General features: G+C 40.8%; 1 protein-coding gene across 2 annotated transcripts in view; it reads left to right on the top strand.

Annotated features, from left to right (window-relative positions):
• LOC124805012 (uncharacterized protein C05D11.1-like) overlaps positions 1–25,824 on the top strand; it is a 134,558-nt gene that overhangs the window by 2,753 nt on the left and 105,981 nt on the right. For both annotated transcript variants that reach the window (XM_047265418.1, XM_047265426.1), the window contains 2 exons: positions 17,182–17,322; positions 19,596–19,696. In XM_047265418.1, coding sequence (XP_047121374.1) covers positions 17,182–17,322; positions 19,596–19,696 — 242 coding nt within the window. The remainder of the gene's footprint in view (positions 1–17,181; positions 17,323–19,595; positions 19,697–25,824) is intronic.

The raw sequence follows: 25,824 nt of genomic DNA, 5'->3' as shown, positions 1-25,824 counted from the left end.
CAGTGGTTGGAAACAAAAACATTGTTTTCCTCTTTTCTTAGAAAAACTCCAACTGGGTGTAGAGTACAACCACCTCTATTCTAGTGGTAACTTTGGATCTCATTTTGTATAACAAAGGAATAATTTTCACTGAAATCCATCACAATAATTGCTGTTTTGGGTGGTGGGTCTTCTTTCAATCTTTTAAAGGCTGCTGATTGGGATTTTGCTATAAACGAGTGCGGGGTGAGCTTTTCCAATGACCTAACCAATAAAGAAATGTAGTCTTCAACACTGATAGACTGTTTGATCATTTCTGCCCTGTCTGTGTTAACCCACTGACTGATTACAATTTCTTCTTCTAAATCATAATCTACACTTGGTTTTTCAGTTAAGTTCTCAGTTAGTGCAGTATTTGCAGGACAGGTTTCGCAATGATGTAGCATGCAGTTTTGGTTTTCCGTGTTGCACACAAGCGTCTTAATTAGGCCTTTATAAGATTCTTCAATTTTCACAGCATCCAGCAATAGTTTAACATTCTGGTGGATACTGCATACACATACAGTGTGTGTGCCTGCAGCACCAGCAAGGATACACCATTTAGGTCTCAAGAAACAAAATGTTGAAAATCCTACTTCTACCTCGGGATTCTCCCATTTGAAAGAATAATAGAGTTCTCTCAAGTTACACAAAATGAGTCTTTTTTGCATGTACACATTTTTTTGAACACTTACTTTGTCTTTTGTTCCAGGTATCACTCTGGAACTTTCATCCTTTTCATAAAAATCTGTTACAAATCTTACTGTATTTTCATTATAATAGAAGGAAACATTCCACGTGGGAAAAATTATATATAAAAACAAAGATGAGGTGACTTACCGAACGAAAGCGCTGGCAGGTCGATAGACACACAAACATACACACAAAATTCAAGCTTTCGCAACAAACTGTTGCCTCATCAGGAAAGAGGGAAGGAGAGGGGAAGACGAAAGGAAGTGGGTTTTAAGGGAGAGGGTAAGGAGTCATTCCAATCCCGGGAGCGGAAAGACTTACCTTAGGGGGAAAAAAGGACAGGTATACACTTGCACACACGCACATACTGTATTTTCAGAAAGAGTTTTACCTTTTTTTGGACCAGGAGTTTCCAAAATACCCTTTTCAGATTTTAGCTTTCTAATTTGTCGCACCATGTGCTCACTTACATTAAATTCTTTCATCACTTTATTTCGACTCCAAGAATCTGGAGCCAAGGTCAGAAACTGGATTTTTGTAGACCTCCCAACAGATGAAATCTTCTCTTTCATAAGAGAAATCATTACATCAAAATCCTTTGCTTTCTCAACCACACTTGTATCTTCTTCGTCATCATCAGAACTTGGTGCATCATATTTTAATGCTTTTGAAACCGCCTTTTTTGCAGTCTTTTCAATACTGCTAACCTTCCTTTTAAAATAAGATCCTTTACTTTGTTCTGACAAGCCATGAAGCTTTATCGGTGTTAAACCTAAATTATCAAGAACAATGTTTGTTTGTACGAGGGATTCATTTCTGGATTCCAATGATTCTAATTAAACCATGACTTCATCATCTGTTTCACTTTCATTGACTTCCACTTTTAATTTTTCCTCACAAAAGTTACGGCATGTTGAGCAAAGCTTTTGTCCAGGTTTTATGCTAATATTTTTTGTCAGTAATTGTTTAGAAAGATCCAAGCCTACACTTCTCAACGATTTTTTGATGGGCGTGTTTTTTGTTTTTTGTTTTTTTTTAAAAGTGGGTCTACACATGGTGTTTGACACTTTTCAAAAACATTTAAAAAGTAGTAGCTGTGGTGTGAACATATATTCTTAAATTCACACAGATTAATTCCAGATCGTAAGTGGATCAACCCCCCCATGAACCATGGACCTTGCCGTTGGTGGGGAGGCTTGCGTGCCTCAGCGATACAGATAGCCGTACCGTAGGTGCAACCACAACGGAGGGGTATCTGTTGAGAGGCCAGACAAACGTGTGGTTCCTGAAGAGGGGCAGCAGCCTTTTCAGTAGTTGCAAGGGCAACAGTCTGGATGATTGACTGATCTGGCCTTGTAACAATAACCAAAACGGCCTTGCTGTGGTGGTACTGCGAACGGCTGAAAGCAAGGGGAAACTACAGCCGTAATTTTTCCCGAGGGCATGCAGCTTTACTGTATGATTACATGATGATGGCGTCCTCTTGGGTAAAATATTCCGGAGGTAAAATAGTCCCCCATTCGGATCTCCGGGCGGGGACTACTCAAGAGGATGTCGTTATCAGGAGAAAGAAAACTGGCGTTCTACGGATCGGAGCGTGGAATGTCAGGTCCCTTAATCGGGCAGGTAGGTTAGAACATTTAAAAAGGGAAATGGATAGGTTGAAGTTAGATATAGTGGGAATTAGTGAAGTTCGGTGGCAGGAGGAACAAGACTTCTGGTCAGGTGACTACAGGGTTATAAACACAAAATCAAATAGGGGTAATGCAGGAGTAGGTTTAATAATGAATAGGAAAATAGGAATGCGGGTAAGCTACTACAAACAGCATAGTGAACGCATTATTGTGGCCAAGATAGATACGAAGCCCACACCTACTACAGTAGTACAAGTTTATATGCCAACTAGCTCTGCAGATGACGAAGAAATTGAAGAAATGTATGATGAAATAAAAGAAATTATTCAGATTGTGAAGGGAGACGAAAATTTAATAGTCATGGGTGACTGGAATTCGAGTGTAGGAAAAGGGAGAGAAGGGAACATAGTAGGTGAATATGGATTGGGGGACAGAAATGAAAGAGGAAGCCGCCTGGTCGAATTTTGCACAGAGCACAACATAATCTTGGTTTAAGAATCATGAAAGAAGGTTGTATACATGGAAGAACCCTGGAGATACTAAAAGGTATCAAATAGATTATATAATGGTAAGACAGAGATTTAGGAACCAGGTTTTAATCTGTAAGACATTTCCAGGGGCAGATGTGGACTCTGACCACAATCTATTGGTTATGACCTGTAGATTAAAACTGAAGAAACTGCAAAAAGGTGGGAATTTAAGGAGATGGGACCTGGATAAACTAAAAGAACCAGAGGTAGTACAGAGATTCAGGGAGAGCATAAGAGAGCAATTGACAGGAATGGGGGAAATAAATACAGTAGAAGAAGAATGGGTAGCTTTGAGGGATGAAGTAGTGAAGGCAGCAGAGGATCAAGTAGGTAAAAAGACGAGGGGTAGTAGAAATCCTTGGGTAACAGAAGAAATATTGAATTTAATTGATGAAAGGAGAAAATATAAAAATGCAGTAAGTGAAACAGGCAAAAAGGAATACAAACGTCTCAAAAATGAGATCGACAGGAAGTGCAAAATGGCTAAGCAGGCATGGCTAGAGGACAAATGTAAGGATGTAGAGGCCTATCTCACTAGGGGTAAGATAGATACCGCCTACAGGAAAATTAAAGAGACCTTTGGAGATAAGAGAACGACTTGTATGAATATCAAGAGCTCAGATGGAAACCCAGTTCTAAGCAAAGAAGGGAAAGCAGAAAGGTGGAAGGAGTATATAGAGGGTCTATACAAGGGCGATGTACTTGAGGACAATATTATGGAAATGGAAGAGGATGTAGATGAAGATGAAATGGGAGATATGATACTGCGTGAAGAGTTTGACAGAGCACTGAAAGACCTGAGTCGAAACAAGGCCCCCGGAGTAGACAATATTCCATTGGAACTACTGACGGCCGTGGGAGAGCCAGTCCTGACAAAACTCTACCATCTGGTGAGCAAGATGTATGAAACAGGCGAAATACCCTCAGACTTCAAGAAGAATATAATAATTCCAATCCCAAAGAAAGCAGGTGTTGACAGATGTGAAAATTACCGAACTATCAGCTTAATAAGTCACAGCTGCAAAATACTAACACGAATTCTTTACAGACGAATGGAAAAACTAGTAGAAGCCAACCTCGGGGAAGATCAGTTTGGATTCCGTAGAAACACTGGAACACGTGAGGCAATCCTGACCTTACGACTTATCTTAGAAGAAAGATTAAGGAAAGGCAAACCTACGTTTCTAGCATTTGTAGACTTAGAGAAAGCTTTTGACAGTGTTCACTGGAATACTCTCTTTCAAATTCTAAAGGTGGCAGGGGTAAAATACAGGGAGCGAAAGGCTATTTACAATTTGTACAGAAACCAGATGGCAGTTATAAGAGTCGAGGGACATGAAAGGGAAGCAGTGGTTGGGAAGGGAGTAAGACAGGGTTGTAGCCTCTCCCCGATGTTGTTCAATCTGTATATTGAGCAAGCAGTAAAGGAAACAAAAGAAAAATTCGGAGTAGGTATTAAAATTCATGGAGAAGAAATAAAAACTTTGAGGTTCGCCGATGACATTGTAATTCTGTCAGAGACAGCAAAGGACTTGCAAGAGCAGTTGAATGGAATGGACAGTGTCTTGAAAGGAGGATATAAGATGAACATCAACAAAAGCAAAACAAGGATAATGGAATGTAGTCTAATTAAGTCGGGTGATGCTGAGGGAATTAGATTAGGAAATGAGGCACTTAAAGTAGTAAAGGAGTTTTGCTATTTGGGGAGCAAAATAACTGATGATGGTCGAAGTAGAGAGGATATAAAATGTAGGCTGGCAATGGCAAGGAAAGCGTTTCTGAAGAAGAGAAATTTGTTAACATCCAGTATTGATTTAAGTGTCAGGAAGTCATTTCTGAAAGTATTCGTATGGAGTGTAGCCATGTATGGAAGTGAAACATGGACGATAAATAGTTTGGACAAGAAGAGAATAGAAGCTTTCGAAATGTGGTGCTACAGAAGAATGCTGAAGATTAGATGGGTAGATCACATAACTAATGAGGAAGTATTGAATAGGATTGGGGAGAAGAGAAGTTTGTGGCACAACTTGACCAGACAAAGGGATCGGTTGGTAGGACATGTTCTGAGGCATCAAGGGATCACCAATTTAGTACTGGAGGGCAGCGTGGAGGGTAAAAATCGTAGAGGGAGACCACGAGATGAATACGCTAAGCAGATTCAGAAGGATGTAGGTTGCAGTAGGTACTGGGAGATGAAAAAGCTTGCACAGGATAGAGTAGCATGGAGAGCTGCATCAAACCAGTCTCAGGACTGAAGACCACAACAACAACAACAAGTGGATCAAATCTTTTTCTTCCTCACTCAATTCAGATACTGGTTGTAACTTTTTTGAAGGTGTGTAGGTTGTTTTGAAACAGTTAGATTTTTTAAATAACCCTACGCTACAGGTTTGAATATCTGACATACTGATTTCACTTTTGGTCTGATTACTGTTCTGGTTACTTTTATAGCATATTGGAAAAGAATCTGTGTAAACTAAGTAACAATACTTACTGAAAGTTTGAATAAACTTAATAAAATACTATCCAAGCACTATTTAACACTGTAATAATTTTTTACTTCAAAACACAGGAGTAACAAGACAAAATCCCAAGCGTACATTGTTACTCCAAGAAGACAAAAACTTATTTTCGGTGTCTGTCATTTGGTACTTTTTATTTTTAAAATATAATTAATATTATTTTAAAAATTAGATAACTATTAAACATGTTAAAAAGCCAACATAATTTTTCTTTTATCTAATAGCCTATACAATTAAGAGTATTTTAAAATAAATTTGAGCTTTCTGTCAGGTATGAGACTCCAGATATTGCAGTTTTTGTAAAACTAAACATCCGTTAGCTTAAAAAAAACCTTGTAAATTTTTTTCATTTGGAAGATTTTAATATATCTTTATGGTAATTTTTTTAACATTTAGATATAATACACAAACTTATTCCAAAATTTCATACTGATATCTTGAGTATTCTTTAATATACAAATTTTTTTAGTTGTGAGGACACGTATAAGTTAAGATTTCCGACTGCTGAAACAGCGCCAAATCTAAAAACTTTAAAAATTTATAAAAAAAACTATAAGAGATAGAGCAAAAAATTTTTACAAGTGCTTTCAGTGTGATAAAAGAAGTAATTGTACCAAGTTTCATCAAAATCTGGCATGGTTGGTGTCAAGGCCTGGGTGACAGAGGCAGAGGTCCTGAGTTTGAATCTCGGTCTGGCATACAGTTTTAATCTGCCAGGAACTTTCTTATGATTCTTGTTGGTTAGTTCTTGTTTGGGGAGCATTACTTGGACAGGGCTGCTACATCAGACCGTTCTGTCTCCCAGGTCGAGCATAACATTACGTGTGATAGCCAGCAGCAGAAATGCTTCTGCAGTGACAGTTTTGTGATCTGTTCTTTGGCCATTTTGCAGCTATATCACTGGAGTAATATTGACCATCAAAAGGCTGTAAGAATGTGCTGCAGAAACTGGTTTTAGGTTTTCACCAGGGAACACAATATGTTTAAGGTCTTATATTTTACATGCTACAGCTCAACAGCGGATGACACTGTTCTAATTGTAACTAATGTGCGAGTTTTCTGGGCAAGATGAATGACAAAGAAAATTAACACGATTGCCATAGGCCCACCTAAAGGTCCTAACAAGCTGCATAAAATCAGTGAACCTTGTGCATGAACTGTAATTTATCTGAGTTTTTCATGTTGGATGTTTACTGTGACATATGAGAGAGTAAGTATCATGTTGCTTGACTCCTCTTAGGTTCACTTTGTTCTGTTATTAAAAATGCTCACTAAAATGTATAGAGTAGGTAGCAGCGTATTAGTAGTTTGTGTTTACTTCCTTCTAAATCACTAAAATTAATTGAGAAGTGAAAAAAAGCATGCATATAAAGATGACCTGGTCTTGTTTACCTGATCTAGTGACCCATATTTGGGTTTTCTGTGGTGTTTCCAAATCCGTTCCACACAAATGGCAAGAAGTGCAGCTATTAACTGCAAAATTTGCAACACTAAATTATAACTTGCACTGATAAGTCTTTTCATATGTGGATGTGATTTGTAGAAAATCAGCTACTTTGGGGGGGGAAAAAGCCACTGGTCTTCCTCGTATACTGCTTGGCTGATATTTTTATATAATACTTCAAACAAAACATTTATATATCTTTACACAGAACACTGTGTGAAGTGGGAATTACATCACAGAGTCCAAATACTCTGATAAATCATAGGAAGTGCAGCTAATAAAGTATTGTTTTACTTTATTTTTGTATGTCTGACAATTTCCAGGGAAACTGTTGCAGAATATTACTGCCTTCTGAACCATATTATCTGTAAGGAAATATTTTTATTTCTAATGTTGTCAGTTGTGTAGGTTATCCCTAATTCCTACTTGTTATTAACCACAAATACAATTATGGAGTCAGTGCTCCAACAAGTAATTGTGGGAGCCCTTATGGTCTGTACAATGAAAGAAAAGCCTTGACAGTTAAAATTGGACTTGGGTGCAGTTGCTGCACATAAAAACTAATCGTGCAACATGATTTTGTCGACACCCCTATGGCAACAACTTGCTGTTTTTGCAGATCTGTAGGAGGCTATTCATTTTGCAAACAGCTGTTTGCAATTCACAGTTGAAAGATGACAACAGTACTGCCTGCTGCCATGGCTCTTCTTTCAGTGTACGGAGTACAGGTTTTTCAATGGTCTTTTGCCAGATGCTTGATTAGTAACTATACGCGATATCCTTACCATCCTTTTCTGTAGTATAAATAATTTTCGGTCATAGCTGCATTGTCAGAAGAATGTGCCACAGGGTCAAGTATGCTAGCAATTCCATGTGTAGGCCAACATAATAGATAAAGGTGGCGGCTCATACAGAAGTTTTAGTAAGTGGCTCCATGAAAAATGCCTATATTGCAAATATAAAGGGCACTGTATGTAGTGACAGACTTTTAAATACTATTAGACTATGTTCAGTGAGCCAAAAATGGATTCAAACAAAAGTGTTCTGACGGAGCAAACACAAAATGTGCCTGTGGTCTAATTGACCCTGTTTGCATATGATATATTTACCAAAACATGGTACTGTACCTGAAGAAAACGTAGTTTCTACATTAAAACAGAAGTTATTCTGTTCAAAACAATACGTAAGTAATCTGGAAACAGTGATAAATGAACTCAAACAAGAACAAAAAGTCGAAAGTGAGCTATTTTTTAGGCCTAAAAAAAGCTGGTGTGTCAAACAAAATGACAAACATTTTGAACTGAAAACAACGAACAAATATGATTTGCTAGATACAAATGACGATACAATCAACCGGGGAAATAAGAGAGATGATTTCACGTCTCCAAGAAGTACCTCGAAGAAGCAAGAAAATATTAAAAGTTCGCGAATTCTTTCGCCAAGTGAGAAAAATAAGAAAGGTGGTGATTAAATATTTTCAACTATCGTTGGAAGAGGCTTAGGAGGTATTATGGCCACAATGCAAACTAAACTAAAAGTAACTGGTTTTACTCATCCTGGCACACCTCTACATGATGTGCTAAAAGACTGAAACAATTGTACCAAAACGTTTCTATGTGTTATTGTTGGGCGAGGAAACGACATATTTAAGAATGAAAGTGTAAATGCAACCAGGGCTCTAAGAGAATGTTTAGGAAAGCTGATGTATATGTCATAAGCATTCCACAAAGGCATGACCTGATAGAAGCTTCATATGTGAACAGAGAAATCAATACAAACAGAAAGTTCAGGGAGATATGTAGCATTTTGTCTAATGTTACATTCATTGAAGCAAAACGCTCAGTGAGAGAACATTTCACAAAGCATGGCCTGCACAGAAACAACTATGGTAAACAAGTCTGTGCAAAGAAATATTAGAAAAAATTAGCAGCACACAAGAAAAGGTGCATAAGGGAAGAAATAGAAGATACAATTTTGTATCTAGTAACACTCAAAACAGCCACAAGATGAAAGAACAAAAGAGGAAACATGACTCTGCCCTGGAAAGGAAGGAAAAGGAGTGTCGTCACCAGCAGCAGAAGGAGTGTCGTCACCAGCAGCAGAAGGGGTGTTGTCACCAGCAAAAGAAGCTGTGTCATCACCTGCAGAAGCACCATCTGTGGCAGAGATCCTGCAGGCAAGAGACAGGAGAGGAGATAGAACAAAGAAGCAAAAACATCTCAAGGAGCAGGATGTTTTGTACTAGCAGTTAAAAAAGGGTGCCATAGAAACTCAAAACATTAACACAAATATTTCTAATATAAGAATCTTGTATCAGAATGTACAGTATGCATCCAATAAATTAGAACAGATAGAAGTACTAGTAGCTACAGAGCTACCACATATATTTATTGTCAGAACATGGGCTAAAGGAAAATGAAATTTACAATGTACAGGAATATAAAAAAGTTGCTAATTTCTGCAGATCTGAACATAAGGGCGGCAGGGTGGCAGACTATGTACACAGTAAAATAGAGGGTATCGTTCTGTGGTCAGAAGACAACGGTACAGAAATGCTGTTTGAAACTGCAGCAATACAGATGACATTTAACAGGGAAAAGTATGTGATGATAGGGCTCTACATATCACCAAACAGTAAGATAAATGGATTTCTAAAAGAGTTAGAAGTCTTGTTAGATAAGGCTAGCAGGGAATCCCTTATATAATTGTAGCTGGTGACTTAAATATTAACACACTAAAAGACAACTGTTGCACAAGGAGTTTTCAAGCTCTGATTAAAACTTACAGACTTAATTTAGCAGTAGACAGTCCTACGAGATGCTGTAAAGGAATAGAACCATTAATAGATCATATAATCACTCATATACCACAGAGCAGACAGCCAGTACAGGTCATGTACACAACCATTGCAGACCACTATGGGGTATTAGTTGAATTAGCAGGCAATGTAGGAAGTTGAGAAAAAATATTTAAAGAGTTTAGACAAACTAAGCAAACAAACATAGACAAGCTACAAAGGCTATTGGAAACCAAAGATTTTAGTGAAGTATACTTATCAGAAAACCCAGATAAAGGATGGGAATTATTCTGCAATACATTAGGCCATTAGTCGATGTCACATTTCCATTAGTACGTAGGGAAATAAATGAGAGGTATAATAGAAATTGGGTCACAGTAGAGGTAACAAGGAAGAGGCGAAATGTGTGTATAAAAATTGTCGGCTAAGGCCAGCCCAAGAAAATAGGTATGCATGTAGGGAAAAGAAGAAATCGTACATCAAACTGATAAAAGAAACTAAATCAACACATTATGAAAACAAGATAACAACATCAACAAATTCACTAAGACCAAATGGTCTCTCATAAATGAAGAGAGGAAAGGTGTAGGTGTGGAAAACACTTGAGGTAAATGGGAGGGAACTTAAGGAAGCACAAAATGTCAGCAATACTTTAAACAAACATCATTGTATTGGAGTTACAAACGAATTAATAAATCAAAATTATACTTCTAAAATAAACACAATAAACATTCCATATGAGACAAAATGCTTATCACTGACCCCAGCTAATGAATCAGAAAGTGGATAAATACTAAATAGTCCAAAAACAAAAAAAAACACTGAAGGACTAGGTGGTAAATCCACTAAACTAATTAAATGTTGTTTACAATGGGTAGTAAAGCCATTAGCCTGTCTGATAAACTTATCTATGGAAAAAGGAGTATTTTTCAGTGTACTTGAAAAGAGTAAAGTAATCTCTACATATAAAGGAGCCTGCAAAAAAGACCGGGGAAATTACAGATCTGTAACTATTACATCTGTACTTTGTAAAATAATAGAAACCATAATAAAAGATAGAATATTAAATTTTATACAAACATGCAATATTTTCAATGATGAACAACATGGGTTCATAAAAGGCTAATCTACCAAAATAGCAGTAGCTTGATTTGTAACACTTGTAACTAAAGCACTTGATGAACAGAAGAAAGTATGTGGTATGTTCCTGGACCTATCCACACTTTGATTGTGTACACCATGACATCCTATTAGAAAAGCTTCATTGTTATTTTATGAGGAAGCAGTAGACATCATTAAATTGTTTTTAGAAAATAGAAAGCAGTGTGTAGAAATAAAGCAAAAAGTGAAAAATAATATAAAAGTGTCCTTTCAAATTTTGAAGTTATGAAATACGAGGTTCCTCAAGGATCTGTCCTTAGTCCATTACTTTTCATTCTGTGCTAATGATATGACCAAAACAGTATCTGATAGTATAGTTTTCATATGTTGTTCCCACTTCTACGACAGATGACCTGCAGGAGAATGCTTCACTAAATATAAAAAGTGGAAACATTTATTTCAGGGAAAATAATCTCTTTATAAATGGAAACAAAATAACAGATATTCAGATACATGAAACAAAAAAAACACTTTGGACAACATTACTGTCAAGCTTGGAGACCTAGAACTATAGGAGACAGACACCTGTAAATTTGTAGGTGTAAAAGTGGATAGGTATATGACGTGGGAGAATCATATAAGTAAAATTTGCAGCAAGATAGATTCAAGCATATTTCTGATGAGAAAAATGTCAGTCAGTAAATAGACACTCTCTGCAAACAATATAATATGGACTAGTCCATCTGCACCTCTCGTATGGCATCCCGGTTTGGGGCAATGCTGCAAATGTGCACCCACAAAGGATATTAAGAGTACAAAAGAGAGCCATATGATGCATCGCAAAAGTATCACCTAGAGAATCTTTTAGAAATAAATTCAAGGACCTAAACATTTTAACAGTAGCATCAGTATATATGTATGAAACAACTATCTACCTAAAAGCTAATTGCACTGCAATGCTAAATGGAGGATATCATGAATATAATACAAGAAAAATGACTATCAATAGAAGGAAAAATTAACAGGGATGAACTTGATCAACTAATAAGGACCATACCGGATACTAACATTAAAATTCTGCTTGGAGACTGTAATGCGAAGATAGGACGAGAGAAGAAATTTTGAGGTGTAGTGGGGCGATGGCTAGCGCATAAACTTACAAACAAGAATGGTGAATGGTTAATTGAATTTTGTACTACAAATGGATTGGTTTTGAAGACAAGGCTTAAGAGAAGACCACATAAGTTAATGACATGGAAATGCCCTAACGTCAAGCTAGGAGAGTACCAGATAGAATATGTAGCTGTTGTTGATCAGAAATTCCATAAGGAAATCTATAATGTTAAAGTGCTGCGTGGCGTCGATGTTGATTCAGACCACTACATTTCAAAAATTAAAATGAAACCGACTCATAAAAGAAAAAGCAAACCTCAAAAGTTAGATACAGAGAGAGCATATGACCCTAGTTATATTATTAATAATCAGATATATTACAATAGATCAAGAATACCTTTAAGTGACAATCTAGAAGCCATTGTCAATTGATTAAAACCCTTGGATGAAGAAATAGCTCCTGTATGGAAACGGAAGAAACGTGCATGGTTGAACGAAGATTGCGATATAGTGATTCAGCATAGACATAAGGCCTGGTTAAGTTGCCGACAAAAGAGAACTGAAAGCTCCAGGGAGGAATTAATAAATGCTAGACGATCAACCACCAAAGAAATTAGAAGGGTCAAAAGGCAATTTCGTAAGGACTCGCTAAAATCTATCGAGGATGTTTTCATTGCCACAAGACAAGAGATTCATAATGCTGAAATACACTCCACCAAATCTTTGGGTAAAGGATACAAATAGAAAGGTAGCACATAACAATTATGACAATTTAATGATATTGGCTAAATATTTCAAACACTTACTAAATAGCGCCGAACCTGAACATCATTTGAAAGTTGACCTCTATCCAAGAAACAAAACACATATAGAAAGAGTTATACCACCACATCCAGATGAAGTACAAGCAGCGATTAACTCGCTACAGAATTATAAAGTGGCAGGTGAGAACCAACTAGTGGCAGAACTTGGAAATATGCAAATGTACAAACTATTCTGAACTTACACAAACATCTTATTGACATTTGGAAAACTGAGAAGTTAGGAGAGGAGTGGAATGTTGCAATAATCCATCCATTACACAAAAAAGGAGATAGATCAGATCCAAATAATTACAGGGATGTACCCCACTGTTTATTACTTAAAAACTTTTTTCCAATGTTTTGTATTTCAGAATTAATGAACAGCTTGATGGTGAACTAGGCGAATATCAAGGATGCTTTCAGCCAGGATGAAGCTGTCCTGATCAAATTATTAGTCTCAAATGGATAATGAAACATCAAAGGGTCAGGAACAAGAAGCTAGTGATCACCTTCGTCAGTTTTAAAAAAGCCTACGATAGTACCCATCATGAATCTCTATTGTCAATTCTGAAACTTGTCGACCTCGTTGCAGTCACCCTTCGAAATATCAAAGCTAGAGTAAGGTTCAGAAATGAATTCTCTGAACCTTTTGAGATTCATACTGGCCTTTGACAAGGCAATGAATTGTCTCCTTTATTGTTCAGTTGTGCACTGGAGAAAATGATGTGTGAATGGAACAATATATCTCCACCATCTGTTAAGATTGGAAGAAAGATTCAACTTAACTGCGTTTCATTTGTAGATGATTTGGCGCTGTTAGCAAACAATATTGATGAAGCAAAGGTTCAGATAGCACAACTCGAACTATTAGCACCAAAGGTTGGATTGCAAATTTAGTTTGTGAAAACTGAAATAATGCCCAGCTTCCAAGTTGACACATCCCATCTCATACTCCATAATGATCAAAAAATTAAAGTAGTAAAAAAGTTTAAATATCTTGTTGAGATTATTACCTGAAATGCTAATGAAAGAGCATCAATAGATAGTAGAACATTACAACTACAGTGAGTGCAGAGAACCCCATGGCCAACCTACAAAAAAATGATGTCTCTCAATAAATGCAAGCATCATATGCAAGTGAAACACTTTTCAAACCAAATATTAAAGCAACAACTGACAAATTGCAGAAATTTGATAGAAGAATACTCTGAACAACTATCAGTAAAAAAACATCAAGTTAATGGCCGGTGGAGACTTTTGCCCAATTCAGTAGTGTATAAAGAAGTGAATCCATTAATGATACAATGTGGAAAAGGAGGATTGCATTTTTTTGGCGACATATCTCGCGTACCAAATACTAGAATCCTGAAGCAACTTTTTGACTACTTCTGGAACAGTATAACCAAAAATATTGGGTTTAAAGAAGTAGAAAGTGATTTGGATAATTGAACATCACCACACACCAAATTCAACACCGAGAAGAGAAACTGCTTCTGAAGAACAAATGCACATGACTTATATTCAAACCATCTGAAGAACAAGCAACCAGATCACAGCGAATGAAGAAATTTTGGGAAACGAAGTAATTACTGACTGCTAAGACCTAAAGTTAATCATTTTAGACTCTGTTGTATTACATTTGATTTTACTGCTACAATGTGGGTGTAAACTATGTAAATAAAAAAATAAATACATAACAGGCAAAGAAACTGTAAATGCTGGATGCATACCGTACAACAGTTTACTGCATTGTATAAAGATGATAGAAAGTATGTCTCTTTTTAAAAGAAAATTAAAATGGCATCTGATCAATATTTGCCCTTACAGTGTTAAACACTATCTTGAAATAAAAAATTAAGTAGTGTGTTAGTATACACTGCAAAGTGAAACTGCAACAAATATAAAACTGCATATAGACTCGCTTCCAGTATGTAAGATATACAAAATAATATTTCATGTCAAAATGCTGATGCTGCTGTCGTCTACTTTTTCTCTGGTTTTCTTGGCAGTACTGAGTGAAGACCAAGGAATTGCAGAAAAATGAAGTATATTATCACTGACATCTTCTAGAATGTACTTTTAATGAAATTTTTTCGTGAAAATTCTATTTTATATATACTGTCAAAACTAAGTTTTTCGATTAATTTATCCATGTGCTGATGCTACCTTTGTTTATTATTCACCTGGATGCCAAGGACTTCATACATTAGAGCCTGCTGCAGTGTGTTATAGTTGTGGTATCTAAAGGTAAAAATAGTCATTGATGCACAGCCCATGACTCGGCTATTGGCTTGACTGCAGTTGAGTGCCCTTTTTTTTTTTTTTTGCCATGACACTAGATGGGCAAGGGTGCAGGGCCCATTGCTCCAGCAGTGTTTTTCACCCAGGTAAGATCCTGACACCCCTTCAGTAACAGACTTGGGTGGACGTGGGGCGATTATGGAGATAATGGAATGAGTAAAAATCCCCTATTTGGGTTTGAACCTGGGACCTCCAGGGCTGGCCTGCACCCTCTAGCCCACTATTCAGACTTCTGGTAGGTATAAGCGATTTTTGTGTATCTGGATTTACATAATACGAGCCTTTGTGAGATTGAGGGTTAAACATTTTATTGTGAATCAGTCATAAGTCTATTCCATTATTCTCCTCTCTGTGTCTGGCATGTATGTATTTGGGCCCTTCATCAGAAAAGTCGCAGTTGTTGAACAGTCCTTAAATGTCTTACGACACACAGTAATGTATTTCAGTGCTTTATGATACCAATATTTTTTATTTGTGTGTTTCAAAGTTGTGGAAGGGTTATTATTTGCCTATGACTGAAATCTGTTTGAATAAAAATTCCATTGATCATGGGACATTGTTTGGTGGGAATCAAGAAAGCAATATACCCATGTGAAGAACACCTTCAAAGGACCACAAAATATTCTGTGATGTTTATACAATTTTTAATGAAGATCAGACTGAAAGGTATCAAGCCAAAGGGAAGTGTAGGCTTTTGTACCAACAAATACTGTATCACTCTGTATACATGCACATTAATGATTCCAATTAAGTGCTTGTTAAATGTGTGAAGTGGCCATATTATGTCTCGTTGGGATATTGTCTGGTGTACCGTAGGGGCCCACGTCATCAGTTTGGCAGTACGGTATAAAATAGGTAATCTTATTCATCCTGCATATTATAGAGCACATGGTGGAACCCAACGTATTCACTAGATGTGATCAAAGTTCAAGGTGGTCACTTTCCCATCCACACGACTAAATGGATTACGACCTCATTATCTGATCGGGCCGTACAAGGTATGTGATTGGCTTTGTAAGGTACTTGACAACTCAGTTAGAGAATGTATGGAATGAGGAAAAGTGGTTCAAGAGACGTTGCTGTCAATGTGCTTCCTCACAGACAAGATATCCTTCATGAGCCTGTATGCCATGCTTGGCAGATGTAAGATTTATTTTGCTAACGTAGTGCCATAGCGTATCATTTCTGTGATGTTGCTTGCACCAGTGATGCCTGGGTAAAGTAGTAGCTCGCAGTGTAGACTAATCCTTTTGAGGGAAGGAATTACTCATGAAAAAAATCCATTTCAGCCTCGTTTGAATTTAATGTTAAACTGTGGGTCTCTATGTAATTGACTGTTCTCTACCCAAAAGGAATGGGTGTACCAGTAGGACAGTGCTTAGTTAACTTATATTCAAACCCAATTTCATATTGATGACAGGCTTCCGTCATATTAACCGAAGCAAAATACCTCGGTGCTCTATCTGTTCTTCGAGGGAAGATGGTCTTGAGCGTGTGAATATTTTGATGTTGTGTGGAACACACCATTTCAGTTGCAGTAATATACTGCTTTCTCTTGTTTATTTCCATTAGTGACATGACTTTTGTATTTCCATCCATCCATTCTATTGCCTTTTATACAGTGTATGCCAGGTTGGGACTGGTGAGGTACTTCTCCTGTTACACACAGGATCAATGATACCTTTATACAGGCTATTATTATGATGGGCCAGTTACTCCCAAAGACATTTTAAAGCTGATTCCACCTTGCTGACCCTGCCCCCTTCTACCCACTCCCACCCCCACTCCCACCCCACTCAGGAAGGAATTGTGTACTACTCCTGCCTTCATTGGTTGCCAGAACATGACAATGTTTTCCAAAGTGTTTGCAAATTGTGTAACTGTGGCAAGACGGGGGACCAGCCTAATATTCACTTCTTTGGATACCGAAACCTACCTAAAAACCACATCATAGCTGGCTAGGCCACTGGTCCCCATTGTTAATCTGCTAGGCTTATTTGATGCAAGGCTGGCACACTCCCACGTGGCCTGGAATCGGGTACTTCAACATGCTGGGGAGGTTCAACTTCTTGTTTTTATCCATTATTATCTTCTTGTTAGACATCACACAAGATACATGTGGCATGTAACCTACTTGACGAATAAAACAGGTTCCTGGGACAACTATTACTTTTATTTTTACTGATTCATTGGAAATTAACATGTTAACTTCTATTCATTTGCAGCCACTGAAGCACATGATGATGATGGACTTCCCCACACACTGGAGCACCTTATTTTTCTTGGAAGTGAAAATTATCCCTACAAAGGTGTACTTGATTTACTTGCAAATAGGTGTCTAGCCTCAGGAACAAATGCATGGACTGGTAAGAAATGGAGACCTTAAACTTTCTTGTAGCAAGTGTAATCTGGTAAGTTTTTGTTAACATAGTAGGCTAATGAGATTGCTGTTTATGACATGATGAAATAATGGTTAATGTTGTACTGACATCATAAGAAAGTGTTTAGATGTGCAGACTAGAGCTGTTTAGTGCAGGAGTAGTAATTACGAAGTGTATGCTTGTAGCTACACATAATTTAGAATTTTCACCCTCAGTTTTCTATATAATTTATGTGCAGTATTTGTAAATACCATTTTTATATATGAGGTGTACAGTTTTATTTCAGTGTGATGTATGGTTTTCAGCGACAAGTTCTTTTCTAGTCCTGTAACAATATCTCATTGCAGTGCATTGTTTAATAATTGTCATTCTTGATGAGGGTTGTATTAAAGGCTTTCAGAGTTGTTAGCTATCACATGAAACTTACAAATTTCAATTGTGAGTTATGGCATATTTGTAATTATGGTTCAAATAATGCCACAAGTGCTACATTGATGTAATTAAACATACATCTACATCTACATTTATACTCAGCAAATCACCCAACGGTGTGTGGCGGAGGGCACTTTAAGTAGTATGTTGGTGTGTTTAGGACTCTCATAGCCTGAAAACAGGTACCAACTGTTGCATGCATTTTGGATGAGTCTGTTCCATTCAAAAGTGATGCGTGAAGTGCGTATCCATTATACCATGGGTTGTTTGTTGTGTGATGCTGCTGGCAGTTTGTTGTTATTGTTCATAACCAATCAGGTACACAGTAGTCAATGAGAGTATCCGAAATCAATGATTTGTTTCAGCGAAAGATATGACTTGATGACTTTTGTTTTGAGCATGGAGAGTGTGAGATTGGTGATTAATGATATGACTATTAAGGATTATAAGATCGGTTAGTGGTTTTCTTATTTATGTCTTGCATTGTATTTCCTGGAATATGGCAGTATGTTTTGGGATGTTACTGAATAAAAACTTTTTAATATAAAAATCATTTACTGCCTAGACCACATTTTTCATTATAAAATTAAAGCATGATGTTTGCTTTCCACAACCATCATCAGATCTGTAAACAATTGGAGGAAAAATAGGCTAAACAAACTTTTTTACAATAAAGTAGAAATAAAGAAATGTATAACAGCTGAACAAAATATATAAGAAGAGCCAACTCCAATAGTAAAAGTGAACATGTAACAAATCTACTTAACAGAGTTGTATAAGTAGTATGTTGGTGTGTTTAGGACGCTCATAGCCTGAAAACAGGTACCATTTGTTGCATGCAGAGGAAAAGCCGCAGTATGCTGTAAGTGCACTTCCACCCTCAGTAGATTACTCTATAAATCTTGTCCTGATCACACAGTAGTTCATAATTGTGTGCGATACTGTCCCATCTTCATGAATCATGTTCAGTAGGCTGTGAATACATGCCCAGAATAAAGGCTGTCAGTGATTTGAATGTCGTGTCAGTTAAAGTACTCCACACCCAGAAATTGTGTTTTTGGAGAAGTAAACATAATCGTGAGGAATCATTGTTTCTTCCTATGATAACAATGACCACTTTGACTTTTACAGATCAGTATGCATCATGTTGATAATTAGTGAAGGTCTTTTTATTTTTATTTTTTTATGATGATAGCTGTCACTTTATTAGACACATAAGAGCAATTTTCAGGCAGTCGAGAAAGTGCCATTTTCTGGCAATTGAAGAAGTGCAAATGAATGTGAAGTGCACACCTCCCAGAGGATCGGCAGCTGAACATTATAAAACAGATTGCTGATCTAGGCTGCAAGTGTTAACATCAACACCTGTCTGATGTACCACACTTGTTGTTTTAAAACCCATCTTCTCATCATTCTTAGGTTGTAGAGAGATTTGACCTCATATTATACATGTAGATGTAGGCGTAGAATACGAAATGGAATATCTCTGGGAGAGATCACTCATGAACTGGCAAACAGTGACAAAGCATTGATTTTTGTTAACAGTTTATGATGGAAGTTGATTAATTTTGATTAAATGAGATAGAAAGAACTTCATTCTGTAGCAGAACCTTTATCAGCATTTTAATATGGCTTCTGCCTTTCAGCATTGAAAAACTGGGATGAGAGCAGGTTTCAGTTGGTGGCAGTTTGTAAGCACAGATTGAGATACTCACTGTTGTTAACTGGGATAAAGAAATGTTTGTTGTCTCATTTATTTTTGGCTTTGTATTACTCAACATTAAATTCAATTCAAAAAGTACTGAATATTTTAATATTTTTTACAGATACAGATCACACATGCTACACGATGACAACAGCTGGCAGTGAGGGGTTTCTCACATTGATGCCTATATATTTGGATCATATTTTGTATCCTACTTTAACTGTAAGTACATAAAAATTAAACCAAATGAAAACATAATACAGAGTGTAGAAAGTTTGAATGTAAGGATAATCAAACTACAAAGTAAAGTCTGTGTTAAATATACCAGCATTGGTAACATTGCTTAGAGCTGTAGGTGCCTAACCCGCAAAATAATAAATTTAAGGCTATTTTCTCAGCTAGTGAGGAGGACACTATAGTTCTTTTACTCTTTGAAAGATGCCTGTGACCAGTGTTCGCAGCTATAACAATAGAGGCTTTCTCACTGCAACAAAGATGCATGAGTATCACAGCATTTGTGTCACTGTCAGTGTAAGATAATGGACTTCTTAGCTCATTTGCGCCTGATATTCAGCACTGTAGCCAGTCCGTTGTGGTGGGGCCGCCATGTACCCTGTTGATTGTAACCCCCTGACCACACAGGGATGGCTCTGCTGATGCCTGCGCCGTTAACTCTCCACATATGCCAAGGAGTAGATGCCCGTCACCCTGGGGCATTGGGACTCCTGGCAATGGCCATCCTGCCAGGTGGCCTTTGCTGCGGCTGGTGGCGCCCGTGGGTCAGAGTGGGTGGCATTAGGGTGGATGACACGCCATGAAGCGTAGTACGTCATCTCTTGCTGGTGGTCAAACACCAGCAGCCTCTAAGCTGTCAAGGTGTAACTTCGGCACTAAGAAATACAACCCCAAATTGTTCCCCCCTCCTGGCCACACCATGGGAGGAATGCCAGGAAAAGGATACCTCATATGTACGAGAGTTGATGGGGAATCTTTCTTATCAATGAAACCTCAGTTTTTTGTGGAGCATTTAGAGGACAAGTTTGGGGAGGTGGAGGGCTTGTCCAAAATGCGATCAAGATCAGTCTTGATCAAAACAGCATCCTCTGTCCAGTTACGGGCACTACTCGCCTGTGACAAGCTGGGGGGTGTTTCTGTTTCCATCATGCCCTATAAGAGCTTAAATATGGTCCAGGCTATCATATTTCACATGGACCTTTTTTTGCAGTCTGAAGATGAGCTGCGTGCCGATTTAGAGTGGCAAGGTGTTCATTTCGTCCGGCGCGTCACTGGGGTCCGAGGGATAACTGGTGCCTTCATCTCGGCCTTCAAGGGTGACACGTTACCCCAGAAGGTCAGGGTGATGGTCTACCTCTGTGACGTGAAGCCATATATCCCTTCCCCGATGCGGTGCTTTAAGTGCTGGAAGTTCGGCCATATATCTTCCCGCTGTACTTCCAGTGTCACCTGTTGGGATTGTGGACATCCTTCACATCCCAATACTCCCCGTGCCCTGCCTCCCATCTCTGTCAACTGCGGAGAGCACCATTCGCCTTGCTCGCCAGACTGCAGGATTCTCCAGAAAGAAAGAAAAATAATGGAATACAAGACCCTGTACTGACTGACCTACACTGAGGCTAAGAGGAAAATATGAGAGGCTACATCCTGACATCCTGTGCAACCTACGCTGCCGCTACGACAACAGTTCTACCATCTTCCGTTCCGACGCGTACAGTTTGCTCTCTGAGCCGTCAGACTCCACCTGCCCCCTTGATGGCGGGGGGAGTGGGGGGTGGGGGGAACTTCCAACGCTTTTGCTCCTGCACAACCTACTTCAGGAGCAATAACCCCCTCCCCCCCACCCCCACCCCCCCACCCCCTGTGGGTTTGGGGGTTAGAATAGGCCCGCAGTATTCCTGCCTGTCGTAAGAGGCGACTAAAAGGAGTCTCAAATGTTTCGGCCTTATGTGATGGTCCCCTCTCGGGTTTGACCTCCATCTTTCTAAATTGTTCCGAAGAGCGAGCCAGTTGGGGAAGACCGCCTTACATGATGCACTAGATCTGTCGTGCATTGAGACCTTTGGCCGGCTTTCTCGCCGTTGAAATGGTGTCCAGCTCGTTTTCCATCTCTTGGGCGAGGATACGTCCATGGGTGCGATTTCCACGCTGCACTGGGCAGTGTTGCCTTTCGCTGCGACGACGACCTCATACATTTTTGCACCTAAGATCCAGCACGGTAGCCAGTCCGTTGTGGTGGAGCTGCCATGTACCCTGTTGGTTGTAGCCCCCTGACAACACAGGGATCGCTCTACTGATGCCTGCGCCGTTTACTCCTCACGTATGCCAAGGAGTAGATGCCCATCTCCCTGGGGCATCAGGACTCCCGGCAATGGCCATCCTGCTAGGTGGCCCTTGCTGTGGTTAGGTGGCGCCCATGGGGAGGGCCCTTGGTCGGAGTAGGTGGCATCAGGGTGGATGACACGCAATGAAGTGTGGCACATCATCTCTTGCTAGTGGCCAACCACCAGCAGTCTCAGTCAAGGGCTCATTTTAAAGGTAACGTTTATGACCCCAAATCGTTTCCATCCCTGGCCACACCATGGGAGGAACGAAAGGCAATGAATGACAGTGACACGTATTCGCCCTGGTATCTCGTCTGTACCAAAGCTGATGGGGAATCCTTTGTATCCGTGAAGCCTCAGTTCTTTGTAGAGCATTGAGAGGACAAGTTTGGGGAGGTGCAGGGCTTGTCCAAAATGCGCTCTGAGTCAGTTTTGATAAAAGCGGCATCCTCCGCCCAGTCACGCAGGTTACTTGCTTGTGACAAGTTGGGGGATATTATCGTTACCATCACACCACATAAGAGTTTAAATATGGTCCAGGGTGTTATTTTCCATAGGGACCTACTTTTGCAGTCTGATGACGAGCTGCACGCCAACTTAGAGCGTAGAGGAGTTAATTTTGTCCGGCGCGTTCATCGGGGTCCGAGGGACAATCAGGTTGCTACCGGTGCCTTCATCTTGGCCTTCGAAGGGGATACATTACCGGAGAAGGTCAAGGTGATGGTCTACCGTTGTGACGTCAAGCCCTATATCCCTCCCCCGATGCGGTGCTTTAAGTGCTGGAAGTTCGGCCATATGTCTTTCCGCTGCACTTCCAGCCTCACATGTCGAGATTGCGGACGCCCAGCTCATCCCGATACTCCTTGTGCTCCGCCTCCCATCTGTGTCAACTGTGGAGAGCCTCATTCACCTTGCTCGCCAGACTGCAGGATCTTACAGAAAGAACGCAAAATCATGGAATATAAGACTGTGGACCGACTGACTTACGCTGAGGCTAAGCGGAAATTTGAACGGCTACATCCCGTGCACATGATGGCATCTTATGCCTCAACTGTCACTCCTGCTCCAGCTCCTTTAGCTGCAACACAATCAATCAGCTCTCAGAGTCAGAGGACCTCACCTGCCCACTTGACGATGGGGGCCCCTTCTCTCGCTGTTGCTCCCACACCATCTACCTAGGGAGCAGCACCCACTAAACCACCGGGGACACCAGTCCCCACTTCTAAGCTGGAGAAGCGTAAGTCTTCTTCGGCTTCTCTCGCTCGGAAGGGATCCCTTGGGTCACTCCCTTCCCAGGTTCCTACCAGCGGCACAGCAGACACCAACCAGTGGCTGAAGAAGCCACAGGTCGCTGGTCGTCGAGCTTTGCGATCATCTTTGGTCCCGGAGACTGACTCCAATAAGCCCTCTCAACGACGGCAACCAAAGGAACAGCGAGAGAAAACGACATTGAAGACCCTTAAGACCAAGGCACCTGCAGTGGCACCTACTCCACTGCTACCTACAAGCTCTGCGTCTGAGGATGCGGTGGAGATTCTTGCGTCTGCTGAGGACCTCGATCTCGCCGGTCCCTCAGACGCAATGGATAGCACTTGCACGGGTGCTCCATTGGAGGCAGCAGGTGACCCAGAGGCGTAATCTGCCTTCCCAGTCCCGTCACGCCTTTCTCAGCCATGGACAATACCATCCTCCAGTGGAACTGCAGCAGTTTCTTCCACCATCTAGCTGAGCTCCAACAACTTATCAGCCTTCACCCTCTTTTCTGCATTGCTCTTCAGGAAACTTGGTTTCCAGCAATGCGAACCCCCGCCCTCCGTGGCAATCGGGGTTATTATAAGAACCGGGCAGCTTATGAAAGGGTGTATGGTGGCGTCTGCATATATGTCCTTAACTCTCTTCACAGCGAGTCTATCCCTCTACAAACAGCTTTAGAGGCTGTCGCTGTTCGGGTGTGGACACCACAGGCTGTTACCGTCTGCAGTTTTTACCTTCCACCAGGTGGTGATGTCGCAAAGTATGTCCTGGCTGCGCTGATAGACCAGTTGCCGCCACCTTTCTTATTACTGGGCGACTTCAACGCCCATAACCCTCTGTGTGGTGGGTCAGTGGCGACAGGTCGAGGCACCACCATTGAGCATTTATTGGCACAGCTCGATCTTCTGCTGTTAAATGATGGTTCCTTCACACACTTCAGTGTGGCGCATGGCACGTACTCCGCCATTGACCTTTTGATCTGCAGCCCTAGCCTCTTACCATCTGTCCAATGGAGAATGCATGACGACCTGTGTGGTAGTGACCACTTTCTGATCTTTCTGTCACTGCCACAGCATCAGTCTTCTGGGCGCCCTTGCGGGTGGGCAATGAATAAGGCTGACTGGGACTTGTTTTCCTCCATTGCCACTATTGAGCCTCTCTCTAATGATGGCATTGATGCGGTGGTTCAATCGGTCACCACCGGCATTGTTACTGCCGCCGAATCTTCCATTCCCAGTTCTTCTGGGTCCCCTCGGCGGCAGACTGTGCCTTGGTGGTCACCTGAGATCGCTGAAACGATTAAAGATCGCCGGCGGGCGCTCCAATGTCACAAGAGACATCCCTGCATTGAACACCTCATTACCTTCAAACGTTTTCGTGCGCGGGCCCGCCACCTTATCCGCCAAAGCAAGCAGGAGTGCTGGGAGCGGTATGTGTCCACCATTGGCCTTCATGACTCTCCATCGCAGGTCTGGGCCAAGATCCGATGCCTCTATGGCTATCGGACCCCTGTCAGCATCCCTGCGCTCTCACTGAATGGAGCAGTTTGTACAGACTCCGACGAAATTGCCAACCGCTTGGCAGAGCCTTTTGCTCTGAGTTCCGCTTCTTCCAATTACCCCCTGGCCTTCCGCTCCATTAAAGAGCGGATGGAACGTCGGAGCCTTTCTTTTCGCACCCACCATTCTGAATCTTACAATGCTCCATTCAGTGAGTGGGAATTTCACAGTGCCCTTGCCGCTTGCCCTGATACCGCTCCTGGGCCAGATCGCATCCACTGTCAGATGCTGAAACACCTTTCAGTGGACTGCAAGTGATGCCTCCTCGACCTTTACAACCATCTCTGGGTCGAGGGTGAGTTTCCGTCACAATGGCGGGAAAGCATTGTCATCCCCGTTTTGAAACCGGGCAAGAGCCCTTTGGAGGTGGACAGCTACCGCCCCATTAGCCTCACCAACGTTCTTTGCAAGCTTCTCGAACGGATGGTGAGCTGGCGCTTGAATTGGGTACTGGAGTCTCGGGGCGTTCTGGCTCCGTCTCAGGGTGGGTTCCGTAAAGGCCGCACCGCCACCGACAATCTGGTGAGTCTGGAGTCAGCCATCCGTACTGCCTTTGCCCGCCGTCAGCACCTGGTCGCTGTCTTTTTCGACATGCGGAAGGCGTACGATATGACATGGCGTCATCACATACTTTCTACGCTTCATTGATGGGGTCTTCGGGGCCCTCTGCCGATCTTTATCCGAAATTTTCAGTCGTATCGTACCTTCTGCGTGCAAATCGTGGCCTCCCATAGTTCCTCCCAAGTCCAGGAGAACGGGGTACCACAGGGATCTGTCCTCAGTGTCTGCCTGTTTTTAATCGCAATAAACGGGCTCGCTGCAGCGGTGGGAAATTCTGTCTCCGCTTCCCTGTATGCTGACGACTTCTGCCTTTACTACCACTCTACTGGCATTGCAGCTGTTGAGCGTCAGCTACAGGGCGCTATCCGCAAGGCGCAGTCTTGGGCTGTAGCGCATGGTTTTCAGTTTTCGGCTGCCAAGACCCGCGTTATGCATTTCTGCCGGCGTCGAACAGTCCATCCTGAGCCGCGGCTTTATCTTGCCGACGAACTCCTTGCTGTGGTGGAGACCCACAGGTTTTTGGGTGTAGTTTTTGATGCCCGGCTGACTTGGCTGCCTCATATTTGGCAGCTTAAACAGGCGTGTTGGCAGCATTTAAATGCTCTGAGATGCTTGAGTCACACCCGCTGGGGCGCCG

This window comes from Schistocerca piceifrons, chromosome 1 (assembly GCF_021461385.2).
Source record: "Schistocerca piceifrons isolate TAMUIC-IGC-003096 chromosome 1, iqSchPice1.1, whole genome shotgun sequence".
Taxonomy (NCBI): Eukaryota; Metazoa; Arthropoda; class Insecta; order Orthoptera; family Acrididae; genus Schistocerca; species Schistocerca piceifrons.
The sequence above is the reverse complement of the archived record's forward strand: the minus strand, read 5'-3'. Positions and strand labels throughout refer to the sequence as shown.